Source organism: Oncorhynchus nerka, linkage group LG8, assembly GCF_034236695.1.
Source record: "Oncorhynchus nerka isolate Pitt River linkage group LG8, Oner_Uvic_2.0, whole genome shotgun sequence".
In the NCBI taxonomy this organism is placed as follows: domain Eukaryota; kingdom Metazoa; phylum Chordata; class Actinopteri; order Salmoniformes; family Salmonidae; genus Oncorhynchus; species Oncorhynchus nerka.
Genome location: NC_088403.1, coordinates 29,709,058 through 29,730,001, shown reverse-complemented (window position 1 = coordinate 29,730,001; position 20,944 = coordinate 29,709,058). Strand labels below are relative to the sequence as shown.

At 44.8% G+C, this 20,944-nt stretch overlaps 3 protein-coding genes and 1 pseudogene across 6 annotated transcripts in view; 2 read left to right on the top strand and 2 right to left on the bottom strand.

Moving 5' to 3' along the window:
• Window positions 1–25: 25 nt before the first annotated feature.
• Window positions 26–3,618, top strand: LOC115133099 (hemagglutinin/amebocyte aggregation factor-like; annotated as a pseudogene).
• Window positions 381–8,609, bottom strand: optn (optineurin). Of its 4 annotated transcripts, none has more exons than XM_029665978.2 (13): window positions 8,383–8,605; window positions 6,873–7,018; window positions 6,476–6,678; window positions 6,082–6,240; window positions 5,828–5,928; window positions 5,605–5,758; window positions 4,909–5,024; window positions 4,622–4,771; window positions 4,322–4,406; window positions 4,035–4,187; window positions 1,675–1,817; window positions 1,478–1,569; window positions 381–1,273 (listed from the first exon to the last, which is right to left on the bottom strand). In XM_029665978.2, the coding sequence occupies exons 2-13, from the start codon at window positions 7,012–7,014 to the stop codon at window positions 1,152–1,154; spliced, it is 1,620 nt and encodes a 539-aa protein (XP_029521838.1). In that variant the 5' UTR covers window positions 7,015–7,018; window positions 8,383–8,605; the 3' UTR covers window positions 381–1,151. The 4 variants fall into 4 exon arrangements, with proteins under 4 accessions (XP_029521838.1, XP_029521837.1, XP_064877731.1 ...); XM_029665977.2 differs by having other exon boundaries at window positions 5,828–6,000; window positions 8,383–8,604; XM_029665980.2 differs by having other exon boundaries at window positions 1,182–1,273; window positions 1,450–1,569; window positions 5,828–6,000; window positions 8,383–8,609.
• Window positions 8,610–9,061: 452 nt separating this feature from the next.
• On the top strand, window positions 9,062–18,077 carry ccdc3a (coiled-coil domain containing 3a). Its single transcript, XM_029665981.2, has 3 exons — window positions 9,062–10,516; window positions 10,805–10,979; window positions 17,318–18,077. Exons 1-3 carry the CDS (start codon window positions 10,137–10,139, stop codon window positions 17,624–17,626), a joined length of 864 nt encoding a protein of 287 aa, XP_029521841.1. The 5' UTR covers window positions 9,062–10,136; the 3' UTR covers window positions 17,627–18,077.
• Window positions 18,078–19,910: 1,833 nt separating this feature from the next.
• camk1da (calcium/calmodulin-dependent protein kinase 1Da) overlaps window positions 19,911–20,944 on the bottom strand; it is a 96,272-nt gene continuing 95,238 nt past the window's right edge. The window contains exon 11 of the mRNA XM_029665974.2: window positions 19,911–20,944. This exon is cut by the window's right edge and continues 2,292 nt beyond it. The gene's annotated coding sequence lies outside the window, so the exon portion shown is untranslated.

Sequence of the window (20,944 nt, the reverse complement as noted above, 5' to 3'; positions counted from 1 at the left end):
GGATCCGGGATCAAGAGCATATTGAAGTTGAATGGTTAAGGTAAGGGTTATGGTTAGAGGATATTGCGTCCCAAGGATTCCGGATTGCACTGACTGAACAAACATATGAAGGTATTTTACTAGGCAAATTCGTTAAGAACACATTCGTATTTACAATGACGGGGACGGGGGTTGGGATTAAACATAAAAATATGGGACAAACACACGTCACGACCAGAGAGACAACACGATATTACAAAACGAGAGACCAAAGACAAACATAAGTATGGCAGCAGCACAACACGGTAGAAACATTATTGGGCACCGACGACAGCAAATGGCAAGAAGGAAGAGACAATACACCACGCAAAGCAGCCACAACTGTCAGTAAGTGTCCATGATTGAGTATATAACACCTTTATTACATATTTTCATAATTATTTTACAGAATCACATGATTTGTAAATACATCTGGATAGAGAAGTTATCTAATACGGTACACACTCCCTTGCATAGTCATTCTTCCTGCAGGCTACACAAGCTGTAAATAGGTTTAATTATAAATGTACAAACCATGACGATGATGGATAAAATGTATGTGCAATATACATTTACAAAACAACATTAAAGTGTCTTAGGCATCCTTCCCTCCGTTGAAGCAAAAGATTTTCGAATTATTCAAAACGAAATGTCTATGCTGTAATTGTAATCTATTCATAACCTTCATCGAAACAGAAACATCTTAATTAAATTGAATCACCCGAAAATCCGTAATAAGCATTTAATAAAACAAATAATTAAAAACTAACGCTTTAGCAAGAAACTAAATGGCAGACAGCTGTCAATAAGAAAACAAAGTTACCAAACTTAAAATACAAATTCCAGTTCTCCATTTACCACCGAACAGCATAATAAACGCAATACATTTCACCCCTCTAACAAAACAAAAGTGTGTCTAGTTGTGCAGTGTAAGAACACATGTTATATTATAGTTACATGTTCTAAAACAGACCAGAGCAACATAGCCCCGAACTGCAAAATAAACACACTTTTTAGAGCATAAAGGCGGCATTTTACTCTGCCATAAATCAGATGATGACGAAGAGGAAGAATCTGATTATGGTGCATCTGCGGCAGTTGTCTTTGTTGTTGCTGATGACTATGATGAAGGCTCAGATGATGCAGTCCATGATGTGAATCTGCAGGCTATCCAGGTCTGGTAGGATCTCGTTACACTTGGGGCAGACGTGCTCCGGTATATTCCCCTGCTGCTGCCAGTCCCTGGCATCACCACCTATCAGACACACAGTGGTATGGTAACTCTATTCCCTTATATACACACACAATTACATCATTTATCGTTGTTGTAAATAATGTGACATGGAGAGGAGCAGAGGGTTTTCGTCATACAAATAAATACGAGATCACATTTAATTGGCAGAAAACAATAGGATGTGCCCTGGCTTGAACCTTGCTAAAGCCAGGTACTGTCCGGTACCTCTGGCTCCTTCCATGTTGTGTGGAGCAGCACCTCCATGTGGATTGCCCCCACGGGGCATGTGTCTTCTCTGCATATCGCTCAGAGATTGCCTACAGAAACCAGACGTAGTCAGGCGGTGGATCCAAAATGGCAGTGAACGTGACCTAACATGACCAATCTGTGATGACGTGACCAATATATAATCTGATGCGCACCTGCCCAGTGAGTCCATCTCATCCTGTAGCTGAGTGTTCTGTTTCTTGACAAAGTCCAGCTGAGCAGACAGACGTTCTTTCTCCTCGTGAATCTTCTCCCGAGCTGCTCGCTCCGCGTAAAAGTCAGACGAGTACACCTCCGCCTGGACAATGAATAGAACACACACACATTATTAAAATGATACCCACGCATATAAAATCAGACAGACAAAACATTTGCCTATACGTGTCAATGATTATAAAGGTGTGGCTGTATAGTTGTATAGATATAAATGTGAATGCCATGTACAGAATGGAGTGTATTGGTTATACATTTAATTTCAGCCAAATAAAATGTCATATTCAAAAGATATTGTAAATGTTGTATAATTGAGGGACTAACAACGGACCAACGGGGGGGGGGGGGGGGGGGGATCGTAAACCATAACTCAGAGTTAAGAAGGATAGTTCATGAAAAATGTATGTTTCTGAGAAAGGATGTTGCGAACTCATTTTGAATGATGCCAGCAATACACCTGCTCAAACACTATTCAAGTACACCGCTTGGGTCTAGTTCTATAAGTGGAGCATTAACCTTGCTTGTGCTGTTTTGTTGAGATCACACTCCTCAGAGAAGCCATGAACGGACCCAATTTCTATATTCTGCTTCTTGCTGGAGTCTTGGTCAACGGGCGAGGTAGGCTGTTGTTTTAAGTTGTAGACTGTTACCATATAATTACTCTTTCTACACTCAATTTACATAATGATGCCGTGTATATGGAATTGGTTTATCGTTTCCTTGCAGAACTCTGATGGGAAAAACTATTTGACCAGCCCTTACAGTTTAACTGCCCTTCAAGACAATCCATTTCCCACGTAAAAAGGTGTGAAAAGGCAAAAGGCTGTTCTTATCTGCTTTACTATCAATCTTCTACCAAAACGACAGCACAGATTCCCAAAATGAAATGTCTACTCCAATCATTAGTGCCGTTTTACTTTTCATCACCAATTATAAACCAAATTATCTCATTGTTCTGCATAGACCAGTAGGTGCGCTGCACTGTACTGTACTGTTGATATTGGGCATATCAAATAAAAAAACTTCAAATGCATTTTTTGTTTTCAAATCATTTCAACTATTAATATGTGCATTGTCGTGTATCTAATTTCAGTCAACATGTCAACTACTATGAAGACCGTGTGTGGGACTTTGTGAGTGCAAAGACACATTTGTCTCAAGAGCCTGAGTGCCTCTGGTCTCCTTACGTAAATGACTTTGATCAAGAGTTCAGCTTCAAATGCCCCCAAAACTATGTCCTAACTGGGGTGAACGGCTATCATTCCAACTACTATGAGGACAGAAGGTGAGTATAAACCTCAATGTTTACCAGATCCTATGTTCAATTGGTACATTTCATTTTTTCCCAAATACTTTGAGCGGTTGATTGAGCCTGCTTGGAGTGCCATATGAGCAGAATTTGCACTTTTGGGACGATTCCATTGGTTCCACCAAGTGCCACTGAAGTATTTGAAAGAAAACAAGTTTGACAATCTTGACTGTGTGTTATACTATACATGTATGATTTCCATCACTGTGTCACAGGTGGAAGTTCTACTGCTGTCGAGTCAACAGCTACCGTAACCAGGACTGTCAGTGGACCCCCTACATCAACTACTTTGATGAGGTCATCTCTTGGCAAGTCCCAGGCCTGAACTACCTAGTTGGGGCCGGAAGCTACCATTCAAATTATTATGAGTGAGTACAATGTGTGTGTGTGTGTGTGTGTGTGTGTGTGTGTGATGTAGGTCAGGGGAGCGATGTTTCAACAACAAGAATGTTTACCTCAAAATGTTTTGTGTACTTTCAGAGACCGTCGTTGGAGATACCAGTACTGCACACGGAAGTCAAACGGCTGATTATTGAATTCTTGACCCAAATGACGAGTAAAGATTGCCTACTACCTTCTTGTGTTTCATTGAATTATTTCATTCATTAATGCATATTCATATTTAAAATCAAGCCAGTCTGAGTTGAAGTATACTTATTATTTTTTTATATAAAAATAAAATAAGAGACAGTGGCACCTATTTCACCTCATGAAAATATAAACTGTTACACTTTTTTGGAAGGGTACTTAGCCTTAATTAATTGAATTACTGGTTTAACAAAGAAGCTGCCTTCACTGACAGTCACTCAAATGTCACTTTTAAGAGATGCTGTACTACTCCAAATGTTCACACAGAGTTCACTGTAAGTAAATAAGAATGGTTTAATATTTGTGAGAACACACACACACACACCACACAAACCTCCAGCTCAACGCAGAATAATTCACATGACACACACACAACTAGATTGAGAACACACACAGAAAACCTACCTGAGCCTGAAACACAGAGATCGTTTCCAGCTCCTTCTCCTTCTGATACATCTCCTGCTTCATGACATCTATCTGCTGTTGCTTAGCAGCCAGGGCCTTCTCTGCTGCGTCCAGTCTGGTCTGCAGGTCTCCCACCTCCTTAGTGACCAGTGGCTGGAGGCCACAAAGAGGGCAACGGTCAGATTCAGCACCTTCACTATGCCATACCATTTTGACAAAGGACAAAACAGTGCAAAGTGCCAAACTAGACTGATTTCTGTTTAACAGAGGCTAAGTAGTGTGGTCACCTCTTGGTTCTTGTTCGCTTGCTTCAACTCGTTGTAGTCCTCGAATAGCTTGGTGTAGGCATCCTTCAGCTGGGTCAGGTTAGTCCTGAGGAGGGGAGGGGCAACTGACTCATGATGACTAAGGAGTATTTAGATATAGAAACTCATGGCATTGACCAGTGGAAACTGAAAGGGGGGTTTCAAAAGAGGAGCAGGGAATTTCTGTCCCAAGACCCCACCCTAGGGAATGGCCCAATAGTGTTGGGGGAGTAGGAATATATCTGAGTGAGAGTGTGCGTGCATGCTTGACTGTTGTCCCACCTCTCCTCTCCAGCCTTCCTCTGCTCTAGCTGGCTCTGGGCCTTCATGCTGTCCACCTGCAGCTTCAGTCTGTCATTCTCACTCTGTACCTCCTGCTTCTCTACCAGCTGGGCTGTCAGAGTCACAACCTCCTGCTCCACATCCCTACATCTACAGAGATAGAGAAATACAGAGAGTGGGATAGAGGGAAAGTGAAAGGGTGTATTGGGGGAAAGGGAATGAGCAACGTTAGCATAGTTTACATGTTTCCATTGTCTATGTAGCTCTCTCCTCTTCGTCTCTCTCACCTGTCCTGCAGGTTCTTCTTCATGCCCTCAGCCTCGCCCAGTTTGCTCTGAGCCTGCTGTAGCTCATTAAACAGGGTCATCATCTGAGCCTTCAGATTCTCCACCTCTGACACAGCCTGACACATAACAGAGAACAGTCCAACAAACTGACAGTTCTGATCGAGAAGCTAAGGGTCAGGATAAGTTAATAAAGTTAATATTCAGTTAAGAGTAAATAACACAACGCTTAGCACATTTGTGTTTTCTCTTCCTGTAATACACAGGATTTCCAGGTTTTATTTGGGACACTCGTGTACTGATTGATGGTCACTAGACTTGATACTGAATGTTATGGATTGTTCATGTCTGTTGATAGTGCTTGACCCCAGACTGGAGGTACAAGGACCGTGGACACGGATTGTTATTGTATTCTGGGACACTGATTCTGTAGCAGCTGATGTTGTGACTTCCTACAAGCCTCTCAGCAGGTTTTTACAGAACATTGGTGGAGTGAGACGAGAATATAAGGGCCTGCTTCTCTGCTTCTGTGCTGGAGGTGTCTCCCTGTTGCAACTTGTATTAAACAACATTGATTTACTTTAAATCATCTGGAAAATCCCTATTACATACTGTACATTAATACATTTCAATGTCAATAACTTGCCTGTTCTTACAGGGTGAGAGACAAGCTCTTAACCAGCCTATCTGTGTATCTACCTTCTCCTTCCCAGAGTTCTGTTGGGGCGCCTCCGCTGGTTCTGGCTCAGTACCACATGCTGTGTTGGCTAATGCTGGGGAAACCACCTCTGGCAGTAGTGAGGTCTGTGTGGAGCTCTCCGTGTTAGTTTCTTTCTCCTCCAGCTCTGTGATTCTGAAAGACATAGGAACATCAGTCTTCGGTTCCACCCAAACATAAAGCCCAGGCAGAAATGCGGCCTACCTGGATCTGGTAGCCTGGAGCTCGACTTGTAGCCTCTCCACCCTCTGGGTCTCCTTCCTCAGGGACTGGAGCAGCTGGCTGACAGTCAGCTCCTCAGACTCCTGCCTGGATACACTCATGTCATATCTGGGGTCCCTTTCATTATGATACAGCTCCTTTCCAGTATCCTCTTTCTACACACACACACACACACACTAAAATCAGGACACACACCCTTTTAATATGAATGGATGGAGTAAATGAGTGTCACTCACAGCAAATCTGATCTCTATGAAGGAGTCATCCTCTGACCCCTGACCTGTCTTGAGCTGGAGTTCAGAGTTCATTGCCACCAGGTCATTCTTCTCAGCCTGCAGACGCACCAGTTGGGCACGCAGCGCCTCCAGTTCTGAATTCTGATTGGCTGTCTCGGCCTGGAGGTGACACAGCACAGATAAAAGACAAAACAGTCTGCCCAGCAGTATATCTATCTATCCATATTCTACTATATATTTTTTTTTAAACACACCATCTTTTTTTTCTAAGCCTCTTATTTTGTTATACAAAATCTACAAAAATCCTCCATACAATAATTTCTCACTTAATAAGCGGATTGTGTGGTCTAGCCAGAGTAACCTTGTGAACACTAGCCTTCTCTCTCTCTCTCACCTGTCCCTTCCCCTCTCCTCCTCCCTCCAGCTCTTCCACCTTCATGCTGAGCTCCTGGTTGTGTGAGGAGAGGGCCTCCATACGGCTGCGTGCCTCATCCAGCCTCCCCTCCAGGAACTCCTTCTCCTCCCTCTGCTTCTCCCTCCACACAGACAAACCCTCGAAGCGCTCCTTCATCGACACGTTGGTTTGCTTCAGCGCCTCTACAGGGGAAGATACACAGAGAGTACATTACTGTAAAACACACATACGGACAGAGCAGTCAATCACATAATCAGCCAGTGCAAGACAATCAGAACCTCATATGCCGTAACATCCTAATGTCGCCGCCCCATACAGGAGATTCTCAATGAGCGTTAAGGCTGAACCACATTCTGGTCCCCTCTCCATGCCTCACCCTTCAGGTCTCGGTTCTCCTGGATGAGGCGGTTCATCTGCTGCAGCGTTTCCTCCAGGGTGCCTGTGGTGGGGCTGTGGCCGGGGTGGGAGCTCGGACCCCGGGAGACGTCCCCGTTCACCATGGGGGAGCTGGACGCCATCACTCTACAGCAAGGTGAGGAGGTGTGGAGACATGCAAGTGGACAATACATTCTCAGACCATGGAATACGCTAGAATGAGAATAGGGATTCTGATTCTAGCGAAGCCCCGTACAAGGACAATCAGATGTTTATATATCCTCTAGATCTGTATGCATCAAAACAACAGCACGCCTTGTCAGAGGTGTGAAGGAATACTATTGGACACAATGACTCATGTACACTGGGCAATATCCGTTATTGAATAATCTTATCAGCAGCTGTCACGTGGTAGGAAGCTCAGCAGCCTGCCTGAGTGTGCTGGCCACTTTTCATGTCATTTAATAAACCTCCACAGGTCTGTGACGGAGTGTATATTGTAGCGACCTTAAAGCAACACCTAGCGAACTCCTCAAGAGGTTCAGACCTTTTGGCGTAACGGACCTCTTGTTGTAAGTCAGTGTTTCCCAAATTCGGTGCGCGTTTTCGTTTCTGCCCCAGCACTACACAGCTGATTCAAATAACCAACTAATCATCAAGATTTGGGCAAAAACCAAAACGTGCACCCCTTTGGGTTTGCGAGGACCGGGTTTGGGAAAGACTGGTTAAACTGAAAAGGTTATGTGTCAAACTCATTCCATGGAGGGCTAATTGTCTGCTGGTTTTCACTCCTCCCTTGTACTTGATTGCTACGTTAAGGTCACTGATTAGTTAGGAACTTCCCTCACTTGGTTGTTAGTCTTAATTGGACACAAATTGAAAGGAGGAACCAAAAACCAGCAGTCACTCTGCCCTCCATGGAATGAGTTTGACACCCCTGGGTTTATTGTGCTTTCAAGACAACCGGGAGCTAGGGAAAAAACGAGGTCGAATCATGACGTCAGTGATCTTAAGGTTCGGGAAGTCGGCGCTCGAGAAAGAGACCCGAGTTCCCAACTTGGAATTCGGGGTTGGATGACCGTTCAAAACACTTTCAAGACGGAGCTCGTTTTTACCGAATTCCCAGTTGTCATGAACGCATTTAACTCGGAAGATTTTCCAGTTTGTTTGAACGCGTCATAAGGTGTTGGCTTTCGCTGGACCAGTCCCAGTCGGAGCTAAGCCCCAAATACTCTAAAATAACATCACAAAAGGCACCACTACCAACTCAGAACATGGGTTGACTGACAGCTGCCAAGGCTGCCCCCTTTTCTCCTACTCCTTTCTCTTTCACTTCCTCATTTGAAATTCTACCAAACGTTACCTTCAATGATACAACAATGTACCATATTTGACTGCTTCTTTAGCTAGCTGGGGTAAAAACAAGGTGAAAACGAAATCATACTTCCCAAACTGTTAGTGCGTCACATTACACCTAGGCCTAACAAATTAATCGCGATTTCAATACTCACGCGTGATTAAAATACACCTTGAAAGAACTCGGATACTTCTTTTCTAAGATCAAAACACTTCTGTTTCGTTTTTCTTCGGACTTGTTATTGGTTTACAGCATTTCCTTGTCTTAACGTCACGTCACAAAAAAGGGTGTGTGATGATCAAAATCTTCAATCAAATGGAGTTTGCCTTCAAAAGCCGTAGATGCATCTATATATTTTGCAAATCAGTGAATATTGCTGCGTTAGTGACACCCTCGAACTGACCCACAGAGCGGCTGACAGTGACGTCATGGACTGCTATTCCAGCGGGTTTTCCCTTAAGGAGTGACCTTGCACTTTTGGTCAAGGAGTGACATTTGCCTGGTAAACCCATTACATATGAGATCAGAAAGCCGACTAATCAATCATTTATTTGACAATTTCATTGGAGAATTGAGAATTTATTCAGCCTATATTGTAGACTATTTTCACATCAATCTAATGAAATAGGACAGCCTTTTGCCTAATTTACCCACCATCTGCCTACTGCACTATGACACTGTATAATTATAAAAACATAGAAACTGAGTAGTAAAATGAGTGTATGGCTATGAAGGATGAGAGGCTATATGGGCACTTCAGAATGAACAATACAGTGAGGTATAATTGGCTTGCCTTGGGACCACAAATGTTGTTGGTTTGCAGGTCCTTCAAAATGTCCACTAGATGGCAACATTCGCTTGGAGAAAAAGAAGTGCATGGAAAATCCCTGCAGCAGTCGGCTCGTCTCCTGTAGGCAGTTGTTCAACCATATGAAATGTGAGTCAGAGGAGGCTGGTGGGAGGCGCTATAGGAGGACGGTCTCATTGTATGGCTGAAAGGGAATCAATGGAACGTATCAAACGTATGGGAACTACATGTTTGACTCCGTTCAATTGATTCCATTCCAGCCATTTCAATGAGCCCGTACTCCTGTAGCTCGTCCCACTAGTCTCCTCTGGGTATGTATGTATCGCCATATGATATTAAAAATATAGGCCTACATTATGTCATTGGCTATTTATTAACAATCACATATTATCGTACTAATAAATGCTTACACACATTTGGACAAGCAAGCATGCCTACTGTTCCTTGACAAATACTTTAATGCACAACATAGACAAGACTACATTCATTTGATTTGGCCAAGAAATCACACAATGCTTGACGTGTCAAAAAGAATAAACAAGCAACAACAACAAAAGTAACAGAATGAGAGCGTCACCAGCGCGCATGCCGGCATTCCTCCAAACCGTTTCAAATATTTCTGTAATAAAGCCTATTAAAAAGTTTTTGTAGTAAAACAGGGGCGGTTCAATGATTGGCTGTGTAAACTTTGGTGCAGTCTCATTGGTCGGAGAGATCTTTGAGAATGAAGGTGCTTTGAGGAGCCTTCTGGAATGTCTTTGAATGGGACTGGACTTGCGCTGCACCGGGCTCAAAAAATGCGCACTTAAACACTGGGTCATAACATTGGATTATCTGTATGTGGATATACTCTGTCTTTAACGGACTGACAAACGGACTCAGATTTAACACCAGGAGCAGGTCTGTTTCTCTGTGTGTGATCTGTCAAATAGTTTTCATCCAACTTTGAACTGGAACCATTTTAACGCACTATAATTCAACAATACGACCACAGTGCCATTATTATATGCCCCTATCACTGGATATAAAGGAACTTTTATTGTAAATGTTTTTATATATTTATTTCCATAATATTTTTTTTTATCGGATTTGTGCCAGACATGACGACCTTTGCCCCTTTGCTTCTCGCTCTTGGCTTCATGGCGAGCGTTGCGTACGGGTGCCAACTGCCCACCGAGTGGCGTCCACTGAGTGAGAGCTGCCGTGCGGAACTGGCAGAGATCATTGTGTATGCCAAGGTGCTGGCAATTCACCGGGAGGAGTATGGCGGGGCAGAGGGCATCTACAACTCTCTGTATGGTTATGAGGGCGCTGAGGAAGGGTTGCTCTACTCCGCAGAGGTAGAGCTCATGTGCGACCAGGCGTGGGGCAGCATGCTGGAGGTGCCGGCGGGCTCGCGCCTCAACCTGACAGGGCTGGGGTACCTGTCGTGCCAGTCTCACACCGTGATGGAGAACTACTCCTATATCTTCTTCCTCCGGTGAGTCAGGATGACCTGGTGAGTCAGGATGACCTGGTGACCGGGAACCTGTGTACATCGCACAGAATCACAAATACATTTAAGAGTGTGATGCATCATAAATACACACAAAAACATGACATAGACTTTACAGTATATAGGCCTACAATATTTAGCTGCTCTATCCTCTTCTTTCTCAATGTACTGGGTGATATAATACAGACTTGAGCCCCTTTAGAGGTCACGTTTTGACCCTATAGGAAGCATGCACTCAGTCACTCACAGTGTTTGTTGGTTTACCTCCTACAGGATGGATGAGAACTACAACATCCAGCCCCACGGGGTCAACTTCCAGGACGCCATCTTCCCAGACACCGTAGAGAATCGCCGTACGTTCTCCAGCCTGTTCCAGTTCTCCAACTGCTCCCATGGCCAACCCCTCCAGACCTTCTCCCCAGAGTGGGACCCCCAAGAGGACAGCAGGGTAGGCCACGCAACACACTGCATGCACTGTACATAATGGGGGGACAAAGAGAGGGGGAGGGAGAGAAAGGTAGCTAGAGGGGAATATGGGTTTGAGAGGGAGAAAGAGAGAGAGGGGGAGGGAGAGAAAGGTAGCTAGAGGGGAATATGGGTTTGAGAGGGAGAAAGAGAGAGAGGGGGAGGGAGAGAAAGGTAGCTAGAGGGGAATATGGGTTTGAGAGGGAGAAAGAGAGATAAAGGGAGGAAAATAGGGGAAAAGGTAGATGAATGGAGATAACAAGAGAAAGGGGCAGGAAGAGAGATGAGAAGGCAGGGTCTTCTGGGTCCGAACAGCTGGAAATATAACTTCTACCTGCTTGTAAAATGTCAACAGACAGCCACACGTGCACACACATGCATGCACGCTGGCACACACACACACACACACACACACACACACACACACACACAGATGTGTAGCAGAGTAGGGTTGTAACTAAGGCAAGCTATATTAAACTCTATTATTTACAACCTGGTTGCCCCTGGATACAGCAGGTGCTCACATGTAGCTCCCCTCTCTCCAGATGTGTGTACATCTGCAGCAATCATCTCGCTGACCTTCACAGAGTAACGCACAGACACACACAGACATTCACCTCTGAGCCACCATCATCCTCAGACAGTACTCTGTTGTGTGAGATGTATTGACGTGTCTCCTTAGCTATAGAGACACAATTTAAGAATCAGACACAAAGACCACACAGACTGCCCACCCAGCTGACCGTGTGTTTGTGTGTGTCTAGGTCACGCTGCTTAACTAGACTAACCTGACTCTGAGATCAAAGCAGTCATTGATTAAGTCATGTGGCCTCCTGTCTCCTCTGATTCCCTAGGCATGAGATGTATTTCTACTGAGGTCAAGACAATACAGACACACACTCAGCACTCAGCCATTCCCAAGGTTCACTGGACCAAATACTGTCGCTGACCTGGTCACATGCTCCTAGTCATACCCCTTCGGGTGTTCACAGATCTGTAGACCTGAAAGGACTGGATAGGTGTTAGCAACATGCTAGAGGCTTCGCTTGGCCAGGTATGTGGATTACACCTACGTACCCATTGTTTTCAAGACCTGCAGACACTGAAATGGAACGGGGTCTCAGGGAGACTGGAGTGGAGGGATGATGTCATGTGAATCCTCAGAGGTACAGTGGTCAGGTCTTCTCTTCTTGTGTCTATCCCAGAGAGCCTGTAATACGTTGACCGAAGACTTGTGACACGCAGGGTGTCGAGTTTCTGATGGGTTAACGGGTTGAGAGGTTAGGGGTTAAAGACACTGCGTGGCGTGAGCCCAGGTACTGACATGCAGGGGTCGTAACCTTAGGAGTGGGGGGGGTGTCCATGTGGAGGAGCAGATGTGTGTGTTGTCAGAGTTTACGCTATGGAAATATAGACAAAGTTCATGGGAGAAAAACAGGCTTAAAAATTATACTACAAACCCTGTGGGAACTGATCAATGGAACCACAGCTCACACACACCCACACGCAGTGGTGTAGTGGAGGGTAAACGCAACTGAATGCAGTTTACCCCCTTTTTGCTGGAAAATGCATTGAAAGTATAAGGAGTGTTACTTTTTTCACAACGGCCGACGATCAGAGTTTACCCACCTATTTTATTACCACTACGTCACTGCACACAGACACACACACACAGGTGTGAGGTTAACATATGACTGAGGCTCTCTTCAGCGATGTGTTGGACAGATGGTGGTTAGTTAGGGATTGGCTGGGAGAGGCTAGGATGATGAGTCTAGCGCTGTCTGCTCTGTAGTTTTCCTGTGGGAACGCTGAGGTTCCAGATGGACATCCCATGCAGGCTGGAAAGCTGGATGGGAAGGTAAGATGAGAGCGCCTCCACTTACACCCAAACCCCCAATTAGCACTCGATTAAACCCCTTCTTATGCACTCCAGAACGGTTCCGGAGCGCCAAAACGAATCCATGGACATTTTGTCCTCAGAATTCCTTCTCTCAAAAGACTTCCTCTCCTTTATTATAGAGAAAAGCCTGCAGGGGTTGATAAATGAGAGATAAATAGAGACCGGTATGAGAGAGAGAGAAAGAAGGAGGGAGGAAAACAAAGACATATTGGGGAGAGAGAAAAGAGAGGGAGGGAGAGAAAGAGACTGGAGTTATAGGGAGATGTCGGGACAGATCTGGGTCTCTCATATGAACAAATGCCCAGTCCCGCAATGCTTCTCCAGCCTAAATGCAGGATCGCCTCTAAGCATCTTCATAACAGTCAGTGTGTTCTGTGACTCAGTCAGTCCTACCTGATGTCCAGAACTGTAGTAATAATAATGCAATAGCCCTCCCTTTCTAACCCCTTTTAATGTTTCATTTAGTTGAATTCAGTCACAGCAAGGATAAATACTTTGTCATCTAATGCACCCTAGCCTTCTTCCCTAGGGCATGGAAATCTCAAATTAGACCCCCTTCCGCCCAACTCCCCCATACATGCACTCAGTGGAGTATTCACAGTGTGTACTCTGCCAAACAGAAGGACAGTGTATGCTCCATACTGTGGCTGCCACACTAACTCGAGCAGACCTGCATGCATACATACCAACTAAGATCCAAGGCGAACTTTGACCTCCGTCCAGGTAGCCAGGAAAGGGCTTTACAAACCTTCCACTAGGGGCAACGGTGAGCACTGTTACCATCAAGTATGCTTGTGATTTCGTCAGGCGTTGTGGATGGGGATGGTGGACGGGCGTAAACTGCGAGCTCTGGCTCCAAGGGTCGTGTGTTAAATCCCAGTGCAAATCTAACCATTTGGAATGAATGCCTAATTTAACTGTCATCGTTTCTGTTGTAACAGTAACCCTATCCCAAACTTAACCACCGTTGAGGATGTTTGGATGCATACATGTTACGTTAGCAGAAATGGGAACAAATGTCAAAATCTGAAGTCAAATTGGTAAAATAGTGGGATCTTGTTGCACATTCAGTCACAACACACACACACACACACACACACACACGGTGTTTAGATTAAGGTTTTACAGCTGCTCAGAGGCTGTAAGAAGGAGGACCTCAGTTCAGGTCAGAGGGTAGACTGCTGTGTGTGGTAATGGGTTTGTGTGTTTCTTGGTGTACGTGTCTTTCTGTGTGTCTGTGTGTCTGTGTGCGTGTCTGTGTGTCTGTTTCTCTAAGTGGTGTTTACACAGATGATCCTCCACAGCAAGCAGGTAACACCCGGATGTTTTGACAGGTGGTGCTGGGGATAGATAGATGGATGGGTGGATGGTTGGGAGTTAGCTTTGGATAATGTCCCAAAGTACCAGGTCCCTAGCCCGCGACTAATGTGGTAAACAGCGAGGGAGAAACGCGACACACTGGTCTGGACAGGAGTCCGTTTGTTGGTGCAATATTAGCAAAAACAAAAGTTGAGTTTGGATTGTTTTTTTCCCTGGGGGCTTGAGAACTCTCGTTGTTTAGATCTGAAAATCCAACAGGTGTATTGGAAGGGGGCTGCACTGTCCCTGTTGGTGTTTGAGTATCAGAATCAGTCAAAAAACACAGCCCCCTTCATTTGTCTTGCAGACAACAGCAAAACAAGCTTTCCAGACTCGGAAGTCAGAAAGACACTAGGTTTGGTTTCAGGCAGACTACCAGGTCCCTGGATTGGGTGCAATGTCCCATTTAAACTGCCGTGTGCGTGGCCGCGCACCTCCTCCAGGACTGCCACACCGGAGAAATGCCAGGCTGCACAGAAAAGCAAGTGATTGAACTTCACTGAGACCACCCCATTAGTTTGCACTATATAGATCAACGTTTTTTCTGTGATCGAATCAACATTATATCAGCCCATTTCCAATGCAACAAACCAAAACAAATCTAACTTTGCAAGATTGAGTCTTATCTTCTTGTATGTAGAGCCAGAGCGCAACGGAGTAGAATTCTACTGGCAGGGGTAGCCCATGAGCGATCAGTTCAGATCAGAGCTCAACGGAGTAGAATTCTACTGGCAGGGGTAGCCCATGAGCGATCAGTTCAGATCAGAGCTCAACGGAGTAGAATTCTACTGGCAGGGGTAGCCCATGAGCGATCAGTTCAGATCAGAGCGCAACGGAGTAGAATTCTACTATTCTACTTTTCTTTGTTCCCATGTTATTAAACTGTTACCATGCACCTGCAAAAAAGATAGTTCAGATGTGCGAGTGCCTTTTGAATTTTGAGTTAGAGACCAAGGGAAAAAAAAAAATCATAATGTAAAAACGTTTTTTAATTCAATGTAGGCCTGCATTGAACACCACATATTAGGCTACTGTAGGCTATATCATAGAAATCAAAAGCTATTTCCATGTGAAAATGTTATGGGATTGGCTCCATTGGTTTAGTTGGCTACTGTCTAAAATAGTAAGGGTACATCCTCAATGTTCACGGTAGATGCGTGGCGGAAGTTTAAAAAAATGTCAAGTTTCCACTCACAAAACCTAACATTTGCTCAGTGCCCCCCAAAAATGTGAGGGAACTTTGATTGGGTGGATTAGTTTTTCTGAGGTAAACTATCACTACACTGTGTTAAAAACAACCAAATTTTGATTATTTGGTAACCCAGCGCTGGGTAAATATTTAACATATGCTGGGTTATCTTTACCCAGCTAGTTGGGGGGTGTGAATAACCCAACCTTTTGGGTTGTTTGGATTACCCAAACATGGGTTAATTTAACCATCAGTTGGGTTTTTATTCAGATTTATGCTGGGTAATGTTTTTATGTAATTCAATGGTTATTTTCAGGAGGTGTGGCCTATTAGGGGTGTGTATTTCAGGGTTCTTTTTTGGGCCACCCGTGAGAGTGAATGTCATTACAGTTCATCATGTTAAGTTTGTACACTGCACATTTCAATGTTTCTTGAATATTTTTGCACATTACGTTCTAATATACTATTAATAACATTATTATTTACATATTGTAACAAAGTGGTACCTTTCCAAATATATAACTCACACTTGTGTAAGCGTCATTAAAGTTACAAAAGTGTCAGTATTCAACCTTAACATGTCATGACAATACAACAGATGAACTGGAATTACAGTTACCCTCACAGGTGGCCAAAAACAATTTCCTGGAAGCTTCGCCGCTACTAAGCCACGCCTCCAGTGTTCTGATCTGACCTGGTGGGTCATATCTCAATAACCCAACATCAACAACCTTGCTCTTTTTATAGAAAACAACTCAACTAAGTGACCCAATACCTGCAACCCAACAGTTGGGTCATCCAAACAACCCAACATATTTTGGAGTGCACATTGTCTGCACATTTAACAGTCAGGACTCTAGTACTGGACTTTAGGAGTTACAGCATAGAGCTAAATTATTTGAACTATCATGTTTTTCCTCCCAGATACCACTTTTGTTTAAAGGGAGATGGGATGCTCGTTAGGGTAGAATGTTTTGAGAGCTAGCTATTGGACAAAAACACATGTCAACGCAACCCTCTGGGGATATATTAGGGGCCCGGGGCCCTCCGCAATGCCGACCTGAAGCCTAACGTAGCATTAGGAGGGGAAACCCCACAGAGAGGTCTCGCCCCCTCCAATGAGCTGGAAAATGATGGCCCCTCAGAACCGCCATAACTCCGGGAGAGATGATGGGGTACTATATTCCACAGAGGCTACATTGCACCTTGACTCATTGGAGGGGGCGGGACTAGCTACAGTACTGTTCCTCAGAGCTTCTTCCACCCAAACTCATGATAAGTGGGTCTTAGAGCCCTTAAAGAGTCAGGGCCCCTACTCCCTGTGGTCTCTCTCACAACCCCTGTGTTCATCAAGCCTGAGCATGTAACACGCACACACACACACATGCATGCACACACACACAGAGCGTCAGGTCTGTCAGAAACCCTTAGGAGAAGAAAGGCACCAGCCAAGGAGAAGTAACTAAGGCGGTGGAGATAAACGAACCAAAGGAACACACATTGATGGGAAGATGTCGTCACTGGGGCTCTCACGCTCTCCTCCTGATGCCAACCGACAACATACTTACTGGCATGCTGTATTCGTCCCCATGTTTACAGAAGACCCTCAGGTCAACTTCCCTGTTGCACTGTGCTCAAATACATATTCAGACACTGATTTCACAAATTAAGTGTCATGCCCTTTGAAAATGGCAGGACACAAGTATCATCGAGTTGTACATTAAGTTCACCAGATATTGCACCCCCTTTAAAATGATTAGGTGAATGACACTTCTGCTAATAGATATTTCCATCCAATGTTGATTTAATTTCTCTCTCTCTCTCCACACAACTCTCTCTCTCTTCCTCCTCCCTCCCTCCTCATCCCCTCCAGATCCTGTGCTCCTCGGTGCAGGGGGCTCTGTTCGAGGAGGAGGAGAAGAGCAGGAAGCAGCAGGAGCGCCTGGGCCAGCTGGAGAGGAGGAACAGGCAGCTGAAGGAGCGCGTCCGGAAGGTGAAGCGCTCCCTCCGGAACGCCAGGAAGAGCCAGCGCCAAGCGGAGCAGGAGAGGCAAGGGCTGGAGGAGAGGCTGAGGTCAGCGGAGAGACGGGCTGGGCACCACCTCAATACTATCACACAGGAGGCTACGCCCAGCAGATACCAGGAGACTGTGTTACACCGCACGCCACACACACCGCTTTAGTCTCTGGACTGGATGTTGTTAAAGACTGCTGGGCAGTCTCTCTAATTCCTGTTGTTCACAGGCACACATTCAATACTCATTTAGTGCCATATATACTGTAGTTTCTACACACATTACATAGAGAGGGCATCCAGTAGCCCTCGAATAGCAATTTTGTCCAATTTGTATTAGTGAATGACTCGAGAGAATGAGAGGGAGAGAGATAGTGTATAGCTCCTATTAACACACAGCACTGTCATACAGCTGATGGATAGACAGATGAAATGATTTAATTTAGAGTGAGTATATGATGAGTGAATGGCTAGAGTGAATGAAGAAAGTGAGGTTACTTTCTGGTAGGTGTGTCTGTGGGCATGTGTTGTCTATTGCTGTCCTCGTGTCAGCACCACCAAAGAGAATGACCATGAGGCATTGGGATTATTATATATGAATGTATTACTGAAGCTGCATATAAACTCTAATCATGATTACTAACGCTTGGGTGTTTTATTTCCAGATTACACAATCTGTTGTTTTTGGCCAAACAAACTAAACACAAACTGAAATTCCATTATTGGTATAAAAAAAAAGAGGTAAAGAAAAGAGTGGAGGATGAAAGAGAGAGAGTTGTGTGTTGCTGTTACAGCCTCAATGGGTTTCCCTCTCTCCTCCAGGCACTGTGGGATAAAGCCAGATGTGCCACCCCCACAGAGAGACACACACACACAGTCTTCACTGCCCTCCCCTTTTGCCGGAGTTCGTGTCCTAAGACGTGAACCTCATCACGAAGACCCCTACAGCCTCAATCTTCATCTGGGTCTGTGAGCACAGGAAAACAAATACCTGTAACTGTAGGGGACCACACACACACACACACACATCCTCCACTCTTCTATAGTCTGTCAGTCTATGCTAGGGACACAGAGCAGAACGGAATGTGCTTGCGTGCTTTTCTGGGCAGGAGAGAGGGAGACGCTCTATCAGTCTCTGGATTGGCCCAGAGAAAATCACCAACATACCAGCTCAGATCCATCTACAGTTAATCAGATGGACCCGTTGCCTGCCATTTTCTAGAAGCTAGAGATGAGGAAAGGGACAGAGAAGAATGAGGAAAAGGATGAGGGGGAAAAGCAAGACATGGAAGATGTGATGATGGAGTAGGAAAAGGGGGAGAACGAGGAAGGAGAGAAAGATCGTTCTGGTTGCCGTTTCAGTGTAGCCCATCGATTGTAGGCCACCTATGGAGCCTAAATAGGAGAGAGTGTGAGGGATGAGGGGCTGTGTATCTGGGCACAGAGGAGAGAGTGTGAGGGATGAGGGGCTGTGTATCTGGGCACAGAGGAGAGAGTGGGAGGGATGAGGGGCTGTGTATCTGGGCACAGAGGAGAGAGAGGGAAACACTTTAAAAGGCAAAAAGATCAGGGAACCCAAAACCTCTCAACTATCCCCCCGCACCACTCACATGCACCATAACCTCTCGTCCAACAACAGCAGGCCCCCCCCACCCACACTTGCTCAACTCGCTCAGAGAATGTCATATTGTGCGTGTGTCTAAGTGTGTGTGTTGCATTGAGTTTGTTAACGTCTATGAGAGAATGATCTCCCTGAGCTTCTCTTTGCATTCCTCTGACCAGGAGAGCAAAAAGACAGACGCAGAGGGGGGGACAATGTAAACAAGACGAATGGGTTGGAATTTGCACACGACTCAGTCATTGTACGGGTTCAAAGGTCAATAACTGTGAGAGGAGAGAGGCTGACGTGCTAGGAGTGAGTATGAGAGGTGCGTAATGTGGCTGCAGTTTGAATTGGCCCCCAGTTCCAGAAGAACTACAGGGCAATCTCAGACCACTTTCACCAATTAAGTCCAATCACACTTGGCTATAAGTGGCTAGTTCTAACTATATTAGTGAATTAACAGTCATTTGCTATACAATTAGAAATAAAGTGTATTGGGAAAACACAACATTGATGCCTGAGGCAATTGTTTTGTGAGCATGTAGATCAATGTGCCTTCACATTCACTCAGACCCAGGGTCATAGCTGGACCTGAAGTGGGTCTGTGAGAGTAACATCTGTGAATCTGTCTGTCTGTTGAGCATCTGTGGTGTGTCTGAAGTCAGGGGTTGTGTGTATGGAAGGGTTATGGAGGGACACGACTCCTTTATAATCTTTCTCTGGTCGTCAAGGCAAAAAGGTCAGGGGTCAACAAACAAGCCAATTAGAAGTGGAAATCAATCTAAGTGCAAAAACAAACTTTGAATGGCTTAAAGTGTAGCAGTCGCTGCACACAGACACACGGAGACGGTTGCTTTATGATTGTTCAGGATTTATTTCAGGAGAGAAAAAAAACGAAATCAGTCATTCTGGCCTCTGTTGTCGTCATGGTAACTGATATGTGCACATGATTGTCGAAGGCATCGGATATACAAGCCCCATAACAGAAGGTCATCACAGCACAGTAAGAGTGGCAGGGCAACTCACTCTGCCACACAAAATGGAAGGTGGTGTCTGCTTAACGAAGTAGGAAGAAAGTTGCCCCTTACCACTGATACAAGGTCAGATATTTTCTCTTCCCCCTAATGGTTTAGGTTCAGATCAAAGGAGGATATGCTGATCCTAGATCTATGGTTGTTAGTATATCTATTAGTTAGGGTTCAGATTGAGGGAGGATATTCTGATCCGAGATTTATGTTTGAGTTAGTATCTAATGGTTAAGCTTTAGATTGAGGGAGAGTTTTCTGATCCTAGATCTGTGGTTAAGGGGAACATCTACCAGGAGTCGTTAGTGAGAGACCGCCACACAAGATGGAGGTTTGTTTAGGTCACATGCAGCGTAAATATGGCCCATTCCCGGGCTCTGGACCTCACAGGAACCCACAGGGAGATGCAGTGGTCCCCAACAATACTCTGCTCTCTATGGACACATTGATCTTCTTCTTTAGATACAGATACAAACATCATACAATGGCATATAAAAGTTAATGCAAACACTTGTGGAGTTGGATTTCTTTAAGCACTTTTCAACATGCTTTGCATTTCATCTTCAGAAAAAAGCGGTGCGATGCATTGTGGGATTCTTTTCTCTCTCATGACAGCTGATCATGGGCATGTGTTTAGGTGTGTTGGGACGCCTGTTGCCGTAGTGTCAGTGAGCAAGGGGGTAAAGTGGACGACCGATGACTTAGTCAGATACGTGTAAAAACCGCACAGCTCCATAACAGTGGATGTCGTATCAGTCAAAGCTTCAACGTTTATACACATTGCAAACTAAAGCCTGAGTTTGCGTTTAAATTTAAAATGGCTTTATTTTGTATTTTCTTTAGTGGGATATTGTTTAGA